This window comes from Halichoerus grypus, chromosome 5 (assembly GCF_964656455.1).
Source record: "Halichoerus grypus chromosome 5, mHalGry1.hap1.1, whole genome shotgun sequence".
Classification (NCBI taxonomy): domain Eukaryota; kingdom Metazoa; phylum Chordata; class Mammalia; order Carnivora; family Phocidae; genus Halichoerus; species Halichoerus grypus.
This window is the reverse complement of record NC_135716.1, coordinates 140,544,439-140,560,916: the sequence shown is the minus strand read 5'-3', so window position 1 is coordinate 140,560,916 and position 16,478 is coordinate 140,544,439. Positions and strand designations below refer to the sequence as shown.

Below are 16,478 nucleotides of genomic sequence, written 5' to 3'. Positions count from 1 at the left end.
GTTTCCTGGGTAGGGTTTTGGTCTTGGCTTTGCTCAGCTCTCTTGCATGTCTGGAGCCTTGGCTGGGGTGGTTCATTTCTGCTTCACATGTTCTCTCGTCATCCAGTAGGCCAGCCTGAACTGCTTCACCAAGCAGCACTCCACTCCAAGAAGACAAGAGCAAGGTATTTTGAAACCTTCATTCAGAAGTAACAAAGTGGCACCTCTGCTCCCTTCCACTGGTCAAAGTAAGGCCAGACCAAGTGAAGTGGTAGGCAAATGGATTCACCTCTTGATGGGAAGAGCTATAGGGTTATATTGCAGAGGGCATTAATACAGGGAAAGGAAGAATTGTGGCCACTTGTAGACTGTCTGTAGATATGATAGCTGTAATCTAGGCAATAGAATGTGATGGACTGAAAATAGGGTAGTGATCTAAGATGTAGTGTGATGGTTAATTTTATGTGTCAGCTTGACTGGGCCTCAGAGGGCCCAGACATTTGTTCAAACATCATTTTGAGTGTATCCAAGAGGGTGTTTCTGGATGAGATTGACATTTGACCTGGTAGATGGAGTAAAGCAGATTGCCCTCCCCAAGGTGGCCTCATCCAGTCAGTTGAAGACCTGAGTAGAACAAAAAGGCTGAGTAAGAGGGAACTTCTCCTACCTAACTTCCTTGAGCTGGGACATTGGTCTTTTCCTGTCTTTGGACTTGGACTGGTTCTTTTTGGGTCTTGAGCTGTTGTTGGCCTTAAGACTAGAAATTACACCATAATTTCTCCTGGATCTCAGGCCTTCAGACTCAGATTTGAACTTCTGGGTCTCCAGCTTGTCTACTGCAGATCTTGGGACTTCTCAGCCTCTATAATCGTGTGAGCCAATCCTTATAATAATTTTCTTTATATACATATGAATAAGATTTCATATATATGAAGGATATATATATATACACATATATATATGTGTATGTATATATAATCTCCTTTTGGTTCTATTTCTTTGGAGAACCCTGACTAATACTAATAGAGGGTGAAGTGTTGGGGATCTCTTCATGAATGAATTGGGATGGATGATTGGATGTACAAAATGAGAGAGAAGGAGAAGTAGAAGATGACCCTTTGGGTAACTGGAGCAACTGACATAGAAATCAAGGCAGAGGAAAACATTTGGGGAAAAACCACAGATTCTGCCTTGCACGTGTTGAGTTAAGAGGTGCAGTGGAACATCCGGGAGGCATGTCTCAGAGGAGTGTGGAGTTTGAGATTTGGCAAGTCATCTGACTTGTAGTTGGTTGGAGCAGTGGGAGTAATTGAGATTGCCTAGGCAGCATGTGAACAGTGAGAACATTTGGGTGAGGGAGGAACTCTGGGGAGCATCCACAATTAAAGGGCAACTAAGGAAAAGGTGCTCAAGAAGTAGATGGAAAAGCAATGAGAAGCGATCCAGGAGAATGAAGTATTAGGGAAAACCTCCTCACCTCTTCACTGGTCCAGATCTTCTGCTTTCTTTCATGTCTGTTCCAAGACCTTCTTACCCATGCCAAGGCCTTCTCTTCATATTAGGACCCCATCCATCCTTCCTTCCCATCGACAGTACCACCCATGAGGAATTGTGTTGTCTAGATCACCATCTCCTTTCCTCCTGGTGCTTCTGCATTTTTTTATGTTTTCGGGAGGCGGGCACCTGAACTAGTCCTGGGCTCGTCATTAGTGATCTACATTTTAGTCTGCTTTGCACTTATCTGTGCATAACCTTAGGACAGGGTGCTCCCTTTCCGGGTTTTAGTTTCTCAACCTGCAAGGTGAGGTTGATCGCTTCCTGCCTTCCCTGCCCTACAGAATTATACAGAGCAGATGAGCTCATGCATGTCAAAGTGCTTTGACATACATGGAGCTCTGTAGCAGTAATGAGGGTGAAACTTGTTGATTTATCAGGCACTCTACATCATTTCATTTATTTCTCACAACATCCTTTGAGATAGATGCTAGTAATACGGCACTTGAGGAAACTGGGGCTTAGAGAATTAATTTGCCTAAAGCTGCACAGCTGGGAAGTGGTGATGCTAGTAATCAAACTCAGGTCTGCCTGACTCCAACGTTCTTAGAGCCCACATTCCACAGCCTTCTTTTCCTAATGCATGTGGTGGTATCACATTCCTGGCGAAGTCAGCTTTGCTCGATATGATCAGTTTTCATGAAAATGATAACTTTTTTTATGGTTGGGAAATCAACTCTAGTGTGGGCTATAAGTTTGCCTTTCTGTACAACTGTAGGCCTCTAGGGGGGATGGTGGGGGAGGATGCCTACAAATCTAGTTCCTAAAAATTAATTTAAATTATACAATGGAATTATTTCATTTCACAAATAAGTTCTATGATGGTACAGTTAAACAAATCCCTCTCTAATGGGGGCTTTCCTGTCAATTCAGATTTTTGTTTGTTGGGTTTCATTCTCAGTGGCATAGATGCTTATTCAGCTTGACCTCTAGGCTTCTGCTCACATCTCTTCCCCACAAAGCCTTTTCTGGCTACTCCAGCCCCAAAGCTCTTTCCCTCCTCTGAACCTTGTCTGTGATTACTCATTAGAGGCAAATATATGGCCTACAGAAAATATTATGATAAAGTTATGAGGCTGACTCACCAAACCTTGGTATCAGGCTCATTACATTATTGTCATACATCATCTTACTAATTACCTTTTCCTTTGTGCACATCTTTCTCCAGCCCTGCTGTAATTTTCTTTTGAAAGAGCCTGACTTTAAATTTCTTTATACCTCCTGAAACTTTTTGCATCTTTTTTTTTTTTTTTCCCCATGTGTGAGCTGGTTTTTGCCCTCTGGGAATCTGTCATTTTGAGGCGGATTTAAGCACATGTTTATATAATTGGGATACAGTGGGGCCCTGGAGGGATTCAATGAAAGGATGGCATTTGAGTTGGATTTGAATCAAAGGTAGAAGCTTGGTTATGGGAGAAGGTGGGGAAGGCAATCCAAGTAGAGGCACGAGCCTCCACACAGGCGTGGAAATGTGGAAGGAGCATAATGCATTTGGGCAAGTGAAGGAAATGAGGTGAGTGCCGGGTGCAGCGCACGAGGAGATGAGCCCGGAAGGATTCGTCATTATAATGGCCAAGTTGGAGCCAGCGTGTTGAGTGTCCTGAGGGCTATGCCAAGGAGTTCAGTGATTCCAGGCCAGGAATGTAATGGTAAGTTTTCAGTTTTTAGATACCTCTAGTAGCACAAACCTCTCAGCGTTATCTGCCTGTCTGACCGGAGATATGTCTGGTGTTTGGTCTCTTCTGTGTGGATGGGAGTTTGAAACACACATTTGTTTCATTCATTCTGGGAGGTTTCTGGCTGCAGATTATGACCCACTCTATGTTTTCAGCATCATTTTTCTTTTAAGAATGACACTGAGGATTACGATTCCTCCTAAAACATCTTTCTTCTCTGGCCTATCAGCCCGTGCCCTAATTTGGAGTCTGCGATACAGAGTGAGGATGAGGCTTTGCTTTTTCATTGGAAGTTATGCTGGAAAACAACATTGTGAGTACTTGGGCTGTTCAGGCAGGATCATTCAGTAGGTGGGCAGTTAGGGAACTCTGTTCCCTCCCTTTTGTTCACTGCACACAGCAGATAGCCCAGACAGCACGTCTTTGCAATTCATAATAAAATCCTTGGATGATCCTGTTTTAGCTGCTCATCCCTACCTTCTCGTGCTGCTCCTAGACCCCGGTGTCTTCCGACACACCCTGCAGGACTTGCTTCCTGTCCCCCATTAGTTCCTTCAGCATCAAGAAGCCGGGAGATACCTCACTTCCTCCCTGGACACACAGAGAGAGGGCAAGGGAGAAAGTTCCATCTCTCTGCTCCGAGGCTGGCAGGGCGGCTGCTGCCTGGCTCTGAATCTTGGCTATATTGCTCTATCTCCACCCTCTGCTGAGACCCGCAGCTGTGTGCACTTTGAGTTGTAGCCTCCTCCCAAGAAATGCTGTGGTTTTATGAAGTAATAGATGATTAAAAAAAAAAAAAAGTAAGAAGTTGTTCTCTGGTTGCTTTCAAGCCTGGGGGATTGCTTAGCTCAAAGGATTGTTATTGGAATGCAGAAGCCTTTAGTGCCAAGTCATACACCCCAAATCATGGCCGATTCCTTTTTTTTCTTGAAAAGACTAGTTTTTGTTAGTTGCTTGGTAACTGGAAGATAGGCTTAACTCATTCTGTGCAGAGAACTTCTAGTGTGAACTGGCTTCAGCTGTCATGTGATGAGATACAGCTAAAGTTGGTGTGTGTTGAAGGCCTGCTCTGTGCTTTCTCTGCCCCGTACACCATCCGTGCATGGAAGGTGTTATTAGGTCCACAGAAGTTAAATGAGCTGCTCAGGATTGGAAGTGAAATCTCTGAAATTTTTTAAATTGTGTACAGAAATGTGTTTGGAAGGGCTTTTGCTTGTTTTCTTCTGTAAAGGATGGCAATAGCTTCCATCATGTTGTTCCTCAAAGGCCAAATCCCACATTTCTGATGGGTCTGGGAGCCTCAGGATGGTGACTGTGGCATAGTGGGAGAAAGGAACACTCACTTTAGAGGTAGAAGGCCAGGCCTCTGTGACTTTGGCCTAAGCCCTGTCTGAAATTGTTTCTACGTCCTTAATGTGAGACTGCTGTATGTTCACCTACACACCCCTGAACCGCCCTGAGAGTCACATGTGATCGGGCATGTGGGGGCTCTCTCGTGAGCTGTGGAGGAATACAGGAGGACAGTCACAGGCCCGATGGTTCAAAAAATAGAATTAATTCAGTAAGATTGAGGCCCTCAGCTGGGACTGTGTACTGGCTGGGGAGTGGGAGGGAAGGAGAGATTTTCCCACAGAACTGGATTAAAAATCCATCCATGGGGCTACGTGCTCTTGGCCCATCTGGCATTCGATGACAAAGCACTTGTGAATCATGTAGCCCAACATAAGAACAGCATGGGATCCTTACAGATAGTCTGTCAGCATCTCAAAGTAAGAGATCAGGCTTTAGGAGACATTCCCTCTCATCCCTGTAAACTCTGCCCCCTTCTCTTTGCTGGCTAATCTCCAGACTGCTTTTGTAGAGAAAGCAGGGACCATATCGCTCTCTCTTCCTCCAAGACCATGTGTGTTCTTAAGGATACATAATACTTCTAATTAGATGCTTCTGGTTTCTCATCTTATAGACAGAGGTTGGACTGGGGTCTGCGGCTTTGGTAGATGAAGCTGGCCCGGTCTCAAGAAGAAATGATGTTCCCTGGCTGCCTCACGCCTCCTATCTCAGTGTGTCTCTTTTTGGCAAGAAGCTTGAAGTTCTCTTGGAGACATTTGCTCGGGTCCCATTGTCCACAGTGGCTGTCTGCGTGGCTCCAGGCTGAAAGCTCTCATTATGCGAAATCTTTAATGACCATATACAAGATCTAACAGAAGCAGTTGTTTTCGGAGTTTAGGAACATTGTTCAGCTTTGGCTTGAAGTGCTGGTTGTTGCTACTGTGGTTTGGCGGTTCATTTCTGGTGACTTGGCCTTGGACTTCTGGAGCCCGTGGGAGGAGGCTGCCTTTTCTCCTTCTCCCTAGGAGCTGATTGCCGAAACCACAGAGCACAGGGAGAGATTTCGGGGGTTGCCCCGAAGACAGACTAGTAGGTTGACTCACACAGCTTCCAAGGCTACCATTTTCCTGATGGTGACCCTGTTAGGGTCTGAAGATACAACTGGTCCATGGCCGTGTTAGGCACATTTAGTCGGCTGTGAGGTCTGCCTTGTTTGCCGTGAACACGTGTGGGCATTCAAAGAGAAGCTTAGCCCTTTCCAGATGTAAGCTCTCAGCCCCAGTGCTTCGGAGTTTAAAACAAATCAACAACAACAACAATAATGGAAAATGGGCTTCACACTGTCATTTACTTCTGAACCCTTTTGATATCACTGTTGTTTTAATGGGACCCTGGACCTGGGATTATACTCAGTTTCTCTGTCATGCACATAGATAGTTCATACAGTAGTGATAGGGAAGGAGGAAGTAGGAAGAAAGAGAATTTGAGGGCAAATGTAGATAAAGGCCAGTCATATGTCTGTAAAGTAGATGTAATAATACTCAGAACTTTCCCTCATTCGGAGGAGATAACACAGGTGTAATCCGTTTCTAAACTCAAGCATTCTTCACATGAAAGAGATTGGAAGGTGAAAGTGAGCAGTTTGTTTAGTTGTCCAACAAATATTTATTGAGTGTCTGCTGTGTTTCACCCTCTCATGGATACTGGAATATATCTGTTGTGGAACTTCTTCACTGTGGCCCTAAGGTTCCCCAAGATACTCTGTGCTTATGATACATTCCTTTTATTGTAGCCTCTTGGGAAGGGAATAATTGAAACCAGGACTTGGAGAGTTGCCTGGATGGTAGGAGACCTTTTTTGCTACTGCTTCTGTCTGCTTTACTCTTCTCTTTGCAAAGTTCTGCTTCTCTAGGTACTTGGCAGAGAATGTCCACTTTATAGTTTCCAAGTTTATCTCCCCTCATTCATAGGCAGAAGTTAAATGACTCCATTTGGATCCTGAGTCTAACTTCCTTGGAGAAGGAACCTGATTGGCTCAGTTAGGTCATATGTCCATCCCTGGTCCAGTTAAGTGTGTAAGGCGACTGGAGTCAGGTAGCTTCTACCTCATGGCTAACAGTCCAGTCCTTTGGAGGGAAGGAGAGGAGAGAGTTGTGGGGTATATCATAGTGCATAAGATTGACAAGGTCCTTGACATTGTAGAGCTTACATTCTTGCAGTAAAGAAAGAGAGTACACAAATAATTGTGGGGTAGTGTGGGTCGTATGAGACTCAGACCTACCCTGAGTAGGAGATCCTGGAAGGCTTCTCCAAGGAAGGGTGGATAGGGTTGACCAAAGGGGGCAGGTGAGTGGATCCTGGGAAGCAACAGGGTGGTGGGTGAGGAATCCATGTTCTAGACAGAGATGGCAGAGGAAAGAAAAAGCCCAGTGGCAAGAAAAAAATCTGACCACATTGGCAGTGTGGAAGAGACTGGAAGAAACAAATGTTTAGTTATAAGAATAACGTGGGGGGCGCCTGGGTGGCTCAGTCGTTAAGTGTCTGCCTTCGGCTCAGGTCATGGTCCCAGGGTCCTGGGATCGAGGCCCACATCGGGCTCCCTGCTTCGCGGGAAGCCTGCTTCTCCCTCCCCCACTCCCCCTGCTTGTGTTCCCTCTCTCGCTGTGTCTCTCTCTGTCAAATAAATAAATAAAATCTTTAAAAAAAAAAAGAATAGCTTGGGTATGTGCCATTCTCTTTGGCTCAGACTGGAAGTTCTTTGAAGGCAGGGACCAACTGTTCTCCTGCCTTTGGAACCCATTGATGTGGGCAGAATTCTACATGGCGGGACACATTCCATTTCATGGGGTAGTTTCTTAGTGCAGTTTTCTTCCCAGCTTATAACTGTTCAGCTTTGAAATCTTGCTGTGTGTCTTGAAGTGTATCCTGTGACCCCTCACTGGGAAGATGGATTGCACATCCTCACAGAGTATGCTTCTTCCCCTCCAGGCTGGCCAAGGGAATAAAAGGGAAATGATGATCATTCTTAGAAGGATCAATAATTGCCAATTTTTCTTTCCTATATAGGTAATGCTTACATAGCATCCCTGCCCCCCCCAGCCCCCTGGCCCCCCGGCCCCCCGGCCCCCAGCCCCTGAACAGATGTTTTATGGGACACTGTTGGCTATGCTTTTGTTTGGAAAAATTTGAAACATTATTGAAAGAGGGGAAGGGTAGGGGGAAAAAAGCCCGTAATTGATTCTAATATATATTTAATTTGGCAGAACTTGAGAGAGACTTGCTGGGATAAGGCGGGACATTTCTTTGATCTCCCAGACTTCTTATCGTGGAAGGCAACAGGTGTCTCAGCACGGTATGTTAATTACAAGTTGGATTTTATTTGTGCTCATCCATTCTCGGGTGTCTGTATATATATTGCTTTCTTAACTCGCTTTGACTGGATATACTGTTTGTACATCTGCATGCGATTTTGCATACTTGAAACATCTTGAATCCATCTTCCACCTCCACTGCACATGCCCAAACACCATTGTTCCTATGAGGCCTGGAATGTTGGTATCCAAGGTGAAGACCATGCATTAAAATTGGACACATTTGAAGGAGACATGAACAGTCCATCATGAAGTGTGACTGTTTTTCCAAAGGCACTTTTTACATGATGAATAAAAGAAAAAAAATTTTTTTTTTTGGCCCCTAAATTGAAGGCAAGAGATATGTTTTTTGAGGAAGCTGATTTTAACTGGATGAGTGGGTTGCTTTTTATATTAATGTACCTGAATCATTGCAGAGTGTAGAGGTCTATATGTTGAAGTCACAATATTTTTCAATAAATTATGAATGCTATAAATAAGTATGTGCTACATGGCAGAGGCAATTTAAAAAATACTTGGTGTGAAGTAGCAGCTGCTATAATTAACAGAGTGGCTTTGTGTGTGTAATAGAGACAGGTTGAACATGAAATCTCAACATCTGCAAGTCTGTTGTCATCCTGACCTCAGGTTTCAGGGGATACACAAGAGAGGCAGCAGGACAGGGGGAGGGGTTTTCTCATCTTGAAAATGATTTAGATAATCTGTATCGAACAAATCTGTGAGGAAGACAATCATTTCCCAGAGGACAGATAAACCTGTATAAATACATATATTTAGGGAGGCAGGTGTTGATCTTAAAGTCAGCTCCTTCAGGGAGAGCTAAATCCTCCCCATTTTCCTTTTTATTTAAAGTCGAGGGAAGCTTGGAATAGGAGTACCATTTTCCCTGTGCTCTTCCTGTCTATCTCATTTTGTATGATTTGGACCTTTTCTTGGTAACAGTTGATAAGAGTTCAGTGTGAGGGGCTTCCAGAAAGGAGATAGTAGAGGGTGTGTTTCACAAGCACGCCATTCTTCATGTGAATTATGCTCCCCTACTGCCAGGGAAATGATCATTAGCCACAGGTCTCAGGGAGTGGGGATCCACATGTGTATAAAGATGGCCTCAGCACACCTCAGGTACTTACCCCTGTCTGGGGGAGCAGGCTCTGGGGGAGTGGTCTGAACTTGACTCCAGAAGGTACAATTAGTCACTGTTGTACTGCTATCACCAATGGGGATGTCAGTGTGTGGGTGAAGATCTCATCTAGAGCATTCTTCTTTTGATGTGACATTAATTGTCTGAAGTTATTTCTAGAAGGACCTTTCTTTCTACCTTCGTGCAATAGTGAAAGAACTATTTCCAGCATTTTAGCCAAAGGGACCTATTAGTCAAAGCAGTGCTAATAGTGTGGGTGTTGGTAATACCCCATTGGCCCACAAAATTTAAGGGCTCAAAAATAGAACTGCAGGGCGCTTGGGTGGCTCAGTCGGTTAAGTGTCTGCCTTGGGCTCAGGTCATGATCCCAGGGTCCTGGGATCAAGCCCCATGTCGGGCTCCCTCCTCAGCAGAGAGTCTGCTTGTCCTTCTCCCTCTGTGCACTCTCTCTCAAGTAAATAAATCCTTAAAAAAAAAAAAAATAGAACTGCAGATAGAGGAGGATCTTGCTTTCCTTCTCTTTTTCCTTGAGTGTTATTCAACCCAGGGAGTTGACTTCTTCCCTGGTTCTTCCTGATGGCACTGGAAGTCTACACCTCATTTCCTGGTGTCTGATGCCATATTAAGACAGCAAGGAATGGGCTTTTGAAGCTAGCTCTGGCTCAGATTTCAGTGTGGTGGCATGCATACCTACTGTGGAGTCACAGTGTGATTTGTAGTTCTCCATTCTGCCAGACGTGAGATGTGTGACCTTGGGCATGTCCTTTCCTTCTTTGAACCTATCTTTAAAATGGGGGTCATGATACCTACCTTGAAAGCTTTTTGGGAGAGTCCTATTAAAGCAGTTTTTCCAAACTAGCCTGATGATAGGAATCAGCTGACTCATTTATTCACAAGATCCCCAGGGCCTCCAGTTTTTAGCCTACTGAATCAGAATCTCCATGGGATACCTGGGAATTTATAGGTTAAACAAGTACCCCAGGTGGTTATATATGATCTGGTAATTTTGGGCAACACTGCTTAACAGAATATACAGGAAACTGATATGACTCTAAAGTACTTCACACCTGTGAGGGATTGGAAGTATTTTAAAACTGAATGAGCCCAGTAAATTTGAGAACAGGAGCTTCTTTTTTGGCCCATCAGAATGTGCCTGGGGGCTTCCATCCCCACCACAACAATCTGAAACCCTCAGGAAGCAGGAAGTTTAATGTTCAGAAATGATTTATTGGCTCTCCAGTCTCCCCTGTCATTTTTTTTTTTTTTCTTATTGGCTGTGACACTCATGACTCATTCTATTTTCATTAGTACAAATCTGCAATCCCCCCTTTCCCTGCCTGTTGCCCCGGGCTCATGAGCACCTTCGGAGGCCTTCTCTACAGCTTTTCTCTCCTTGAGCAGAGCCTGTGGACCTTGGGCACCAGGCAGAGTTTCTCTTGTGAGGTGGTTGCCCTCTCCCTGGCATCCCTGGCTCTTACACCTGTCTTTCTCTCCTGTTGGTTCCTCAGTCTCTCAAGTCCTTCTCCCTTCTCTATTTCACCCTGCACAATTAGGACAAAACAAGTGAGCCCTCTGAGCTTTCTCGAGTATAGAATTGGAACAATGACAGCACCCAATCTGGGGCGTTATTGTGTGGGCTGACTGAGGTAACAGAAGAACTTCCAACACACTGATGAGAAATTTTTTGAAGGAATTGGCTATTTTATTTAGTTCCCTTTCTCTATCGATTTTGGCAGGGAGTCTTTGCATTAAGTTTCTGGCATAGTGGAAAGAGGGAAATCCTTGTAGTCAGACTGACCTGGGTTCAGTGTCTCTGTCGTGTACTGTCTGCAAGAACCTGGAGTGAACTAGTTCCCCCACTGAGCCTCAGGTCCTTATCTGGATGTGTCCTCTTAGGGCCATTGAGGGAGTTAGAGGTACTGTGCACACAGTATTGCAACAGTGCATCGTTCTTTTAATGAAAAAATCCCCATTGTCTGTCCCCTTTTCTAGAGTAAGGGTGATGAGGGTCTGAGTTTGAATGTGCCTATACCAAAAAACTTTGGGCAGTGAAACATGAACTTGGCATCGTTTGGGCCAAGGAGAGGTTCAGATTTGGTCTTTTTTTGGCTCTTACTATGATTGTTTTGGGAGGCTTTGGAGAAATGAGTGCCAGAAAAACTAGAGGGTGTTTTTTCTTTCTTTCTTTTTTTTTGCTTTTTATTATTCTAGTGGAGTCAAGGCTAATAAGTGATCAGATTTCACCTTGTCTTAAAGATTTCAGACTTGTTTTTGGCAGTGACATTGTGTAAGAAGTCCTCCTTCTCCTCTTCCCCTATTTGGCTTTGTCCTCCCCTTTTTGTCCACCCACCTTTAGTTATTGTTCTCATTCCCCTAAATATGGTAGCTACCCTTGTTTATCTGGGTCACCGAGAAAGTCACCACCTGGCCTATAATTAATTTGTAATTCAGCACCATTCTTTTCATTATATGAATGAAAATAATGATTGCTATTTTTGTTATTAATAATGCGATTGTTATCATTTTCAGGCGCCTTCTCTCTATCTGTGCTAGGCATATTAGCAAATATGAACCCCATTAGTCCTCATGACCATTGGTTAAAGCAGGTGGTGTTATCACCATTTTGCAGTTCAGAAACTGAAGCTGGATGCTTTAGTAATTTGCCCCGTTCTAACCCTTGAGTGGGTCACTACTCAGAATTTTGGTTACATGACAAATGGGAAGTCAGAACTTTGAACAATGCAATTTTGTATTATCAGACAAGAACATATTCGTATATATAAATCCTCCCTCTAAAGAGATTTGAGATGACTGATAATAGGATAAGATAAAAGGTGATAAAATATGTCTGAAAAATCACAAAGGAGTGAAAATATTACTAGAACAACTAAGATGAAGCTACGAACTTTGTAAAAGCTCTAAGATTTTCATAATTACTAATAGATTTGTTTCCAAGCTTCCTAGTGGCCAAAGCAAAGATTAGAGCATTATCAAGATTAACTGAGTAAACAGATAAGAACCTTACTGATGTTCAGGAGAAGTAGAACTCTTTCTAATACTGGAGAATGAGAGCAATTTCTCCTAGTTATCAAAGGTTGGCAGTATTCTATAAATTATTTAAAAGTGTGACTTAATAAATTTAATTATAATTTCAAATACACTTTTTATTTTAAAACAGTTTTAGATTTATAGAAAAGTTGTAAAGACAGTATAGGAGGATTCCTAAATATTTGACACCCAGTTTCCTGTATTATTAATATCTTACATTAGTATGGTACCTCTGTCACAATTGATGGACCAATATTGAGACATTATTATTAACTAAATTCCATACTTTATTTATACAGCTTTAGTTTTTACCTAATGGCCAGGTTCCTATCCAGGATACCATAAATGTATATGGTTTAGTCATATCTCCTTAGGTTTTTCTTGGCTGTGACAGTTTCTCAACTTTGTTCTTGATGACCTTGACAGTTTTGAAGAGGACTAGTCATGTATATTATAGTATGGCCCCCTAATGGAATTTGTCTGATGTTTGTCTCATCATGAGACTTGGGTAGTATGGTTTTGGTAGACCACAGTACCATTCTCATCATACCACATCAAGGGTACTTGATATCAGTGTGACTTCATGTTGATGTTGACTTTGATCACCTGGCTAAGGTATTGTTTGTTAGATTTTTCCACCCTTAAGTTACTCCTCTCCTCCTTTTAGATGGTACTTTTTGGAAGGAAGTCTCCATGCACAGTAGGCATGTAGGGAGTTATGCTTCATCTCCTTGATGGTGGAGTATCTACATTTATTATTTTGAATTATTCTGTATGGGAGATTTGTCTGTTTTCAATTCACTTATTTTCACTTCTTTGGACTAAAAGAAATTGACGGCCAGGCTCTTTGAGTGTAAGAGACACATTGGTAAGTTTGCTTTAGAACTTACTTACATGTTAGGCACTTGCAGTAATGAGCACTGGGTGTTGTATGCAAGTGATGAGTCACTAAATTCTACCTCTGAAACTAATAATACACTGTATGTTAATTAAATTGAATTTAAATAGAAAAAAAGAAGTTCCATGTTAAAATTTCCGAGACTTTTCTATGGCCCATGAGACAAGGGGGCTGATTTATAAAATCTCAGGTTGATTTTCCTCTTAGATTTCTTTATAGGATATGTTTGTTTATTTCCCTTCCCTTTCCTCTCCACTACAATGTACAATTCTGTGTAAGTTGTCAGTATTCTGTCTTCTACTTAAAGAGATGAATTTTATGGTTTTAAGAAACTGTAATCCCTTTTAAAATAGCAAGTATTTTCCTGATTTGCATGGTTCTCTATGTTTTGAGTTTATAGGAGATATTATTGTACTGTTATTTTTTCATGGTTATTTGCTAATCTGTCAGGAGAAGATTCTGGTCAGGTTATTGATCCAGATCTGTAGTAATTTTCCAGATATAATCTCCAGTATCTCAAAAATAGTATCATATTTAGACTTTTATTCTACTGTGTTTCTGTTTTGTAAAAAATTATAAATCTACTTGTATAATTTATTTTTTACTTCATATAGTAGTCTATCTTCCATATCATAAAATATTATCTCAAAACATGTTTTGGATACCTGTATAATATGCTACCCTATATCAGTATAATGTCTGTGTCAATTTTTCCAAGTTTTTAGGATTAAAATGGTATCTTATTTTATTTTATTTTATTTATTTTTTAAGATTTTATTAGAGAGAGCGCATGCACAAGAGAGAGAAAGAGTGAGAGAGAGCGCACACATGAGAAGGGGGGAGGGGCAAAGGGAGAGGGAGAAGCAGACTCCCCGCTGAGCAGGGAGCCCAACACTGGGCTCAATCCCAGAACCCTGGGATCATGACCTGAGCTGAAGGCAGGCGCTTAACTGACTGAGCCACTAAGGCGCCCCCAAATGGTATATTATTTTAACTTTCACTTTTTGGCTATTAAATGCAGTTAATTTTTCATATATTTAGCAACCACTGGTTTTATTAATTTATGTCAATGTCAATTATTATGTCCATTACTATTATAAATGTCAATTACTAATATTTATATTGGATTTTGGTGTTTTCTTAGATATTGGTGAGAACTCTATGTGATCTATCAAAAGGATTGAATTATTGTTTTGGTATTTTCCCCAGGTGTTATTTTTGAAAAAATTTTAAACCTACAGGAAAGTTTAGAGAATGGCATATTGAACACCATATCTTTACCTACCTTCCTCAACATTTTGTTCCATTTGTATCTCAAGTGCTCTGTGTTTATTTTGCTGAACCATTTGTAAATGAATTGCAGACATCACCTACTTCCTCCTAAATTCTGCAACATGATCGCCTAAGACTACTGACAATCTTCTATGTAACCACAGGGTCATCATTACACTTAGAACAATTAACATTGATCTTTATTATTTGAATTCCTAACAGGTGCCCCTGTTGTTAAGGGTTCAAAGTGTCACTCACTCTTGATTGCCACTGGGCTTCTGACTGATAGAGACTACATAAAAAGCATATTAGCTAAATGAAGAACTGAAACCTACCTCATTATTTCAGAAAATGACACTTTAACCTCTAATGTGTAGAGCTTCTGGTATATTGGATGGATAATGCAGCTCATAAGTGAGACTAAACCACCATCTATATGTTCAGGTGAATGTGTACATATATGGGGGAAGGCAGACCAGATATGTCAACCAGTTCTCTAGTTAAGTAACTGAGTCAGCAACATGAATGTAGACCCTGCTCAGGTGTGCTTACCTGAAGCCAAAACCTGCTGGTTGCACTTGGGCATAGAAAGGGAAGGAGTATGGTTTTTTTTCCTTTCTTTTTTTTTAAGGTTTTTATTTATTTGAGAGAGGGAGCACAAGCAGGGAGGAGGGGCAGAGAGAGAGGGAGAAGCAGGCTCCCCTGCTGAGTAGGGAGCCCGATGTGGTTTCATGACCTGAGCTGAAGGCAGACGCTTAACTGACTGAGCCACCCAGGCGCCCCGGAAGGAGTGCGTTTGATGTTGTTCAAGGCATGGCTTGTCTTTAACACAGTCAGCCTTAAAACGTGGCTTAATATATTCCAGCCTCTCAGCCATCAGATGAGCCCTTACCCCTTTGGAGAAAATTAAGTAAGGGCATGGGGTGCAGAGTCCGTCGTGCCTCCCTGGTATAGCGCTGAGTGAATAGAGCAGGCTGTGGCCGCCTCGTCCTCCCTGAGGGCTGAGACAGCAGCATGGCCGGAAGAAAGGAGAAACTTCCCACTCTAGGCCTGTGGTGACTGCCTGCCATCCATGTCCCTTACTTAGTACTTTACTTCCTGATTGCCTTTTGTAGTTGCATATCTAAGATAAGACTTGATTAAAAAAGAGTTTTGTTGAGATATAATTCACATCCTATGTAAGTCACCCATTTAAAATATACAGTTCAATGCTTTTGATAGATGGCATTATTAATTTTTATTTTAAATTGTAAAAGTAAGTATAGCATAAAACTTTTCATTTTAACCATTTTTAAGAGTATACAGTTCAGTGGCAATAATTACATTCCTGCTGTTGGACAACCATTACCACTGTTCGTTTTCAAAATTTACTCTTCTCCCCAAACAAAAAACTGTAGCCTTTAAGCAGTAGCTCCCCATTCCTCCCTTCTACCAGCCCCTGGTAACCTCTAATCTGCCTTCTATCTCCATGAATTTGTGTACTCTACATACCTCATAGGAGTAGAATCATACAATATTTGTTTTTTTGTGTCTGGCTTATTTTACTTAGCATTATGTTTTCCAGATATATCCATGTTGTAGCCTGTGCCAGAATTTCCTTTTGGTGGCTGAAGGATACTGCATTGTATTCATATACTACATTTTGCTTTTCCATTCATCTCTTGGTGGACCCATGATGGATGATTGGGTTGTTTCTTCCTTTTGGCTATTGTGAATAATGCAGTGAACATTGAGGTATAAGTATCCATTTGAGTCTCTGCTTTCATTTCTTGTGGGTATATACCTAGGGGTAAAATGGCTGGGTCATACGGTTAATCTGCGTTTAGCTTTTTGAGGAATTGCCAGATTTTTCCGTAGTGGCTGTACCATTTTACATTCTCGCCAGAAGTATATGGGGATGCCAGTTTTTCTACCTCTTCACCAATACTTTATTTCCTTTTGTATTTCTTTTTTATTATAGCCATCCTTGTAACTATAGAGTAGATTCTCATTATGACTTAAGGCTTGATTTTTTTAATATTAGAAATCTGAATGAAAGTAAAAGTGATTGAATTTAAATCATCCTAGAGATAACATTTTTTTGGCCGACCTTAGTTGAAACTGGATAAGTATTCTCTAGGAGTGTCATGAAATTAAAGAGTTCTGGGGGGAAAAAAAAAATCACAGTTGTTCTTGACGTGATGAATGCTAAGGCTCTTTGACTTGCATTGTTT

The 16,478-nt window shown here is 41.9% G+C and overlaps 1 protein-coding gene across 15 annotated transcripts in view; it reads left to right on the top strand.

The window, feature by feature from the left end:
• Nucleotides 1-16,478, top strand: part of FGGY (FGGY carbohydrate kinase domain containing) — a 426,891-nt gene that overhangs the window by 54,266 nt on the left and 356,147 nt on the right. For 12 of the 15 annotated variants that reach the window (XR_013448163.1, XM_078073063.1, XM_078073070.1 and 9 more), the window contains one exon: nucleotides 7,802-7,890. The exons of 2 other annotated variants lie outside the window; for them this stretch is intronic. Coding sequence is in view for 12 of the 13 variants with exons in the window: in XM_078073063.1 (XP_077929189.1) it covers nucleotides 7,802-7,890 (89 nt within the window). In the remaining variant the exon portion in view is untranslated. Of the gene's footprint in view, nucleotides 1-3,447; nucleotides 3,523-7,801; nucleotides 7,891-16,478 lie in introns of those variants that run through there. One more of the 15 variants, XM_036121344.2, reaches the window with a different exon arrangement.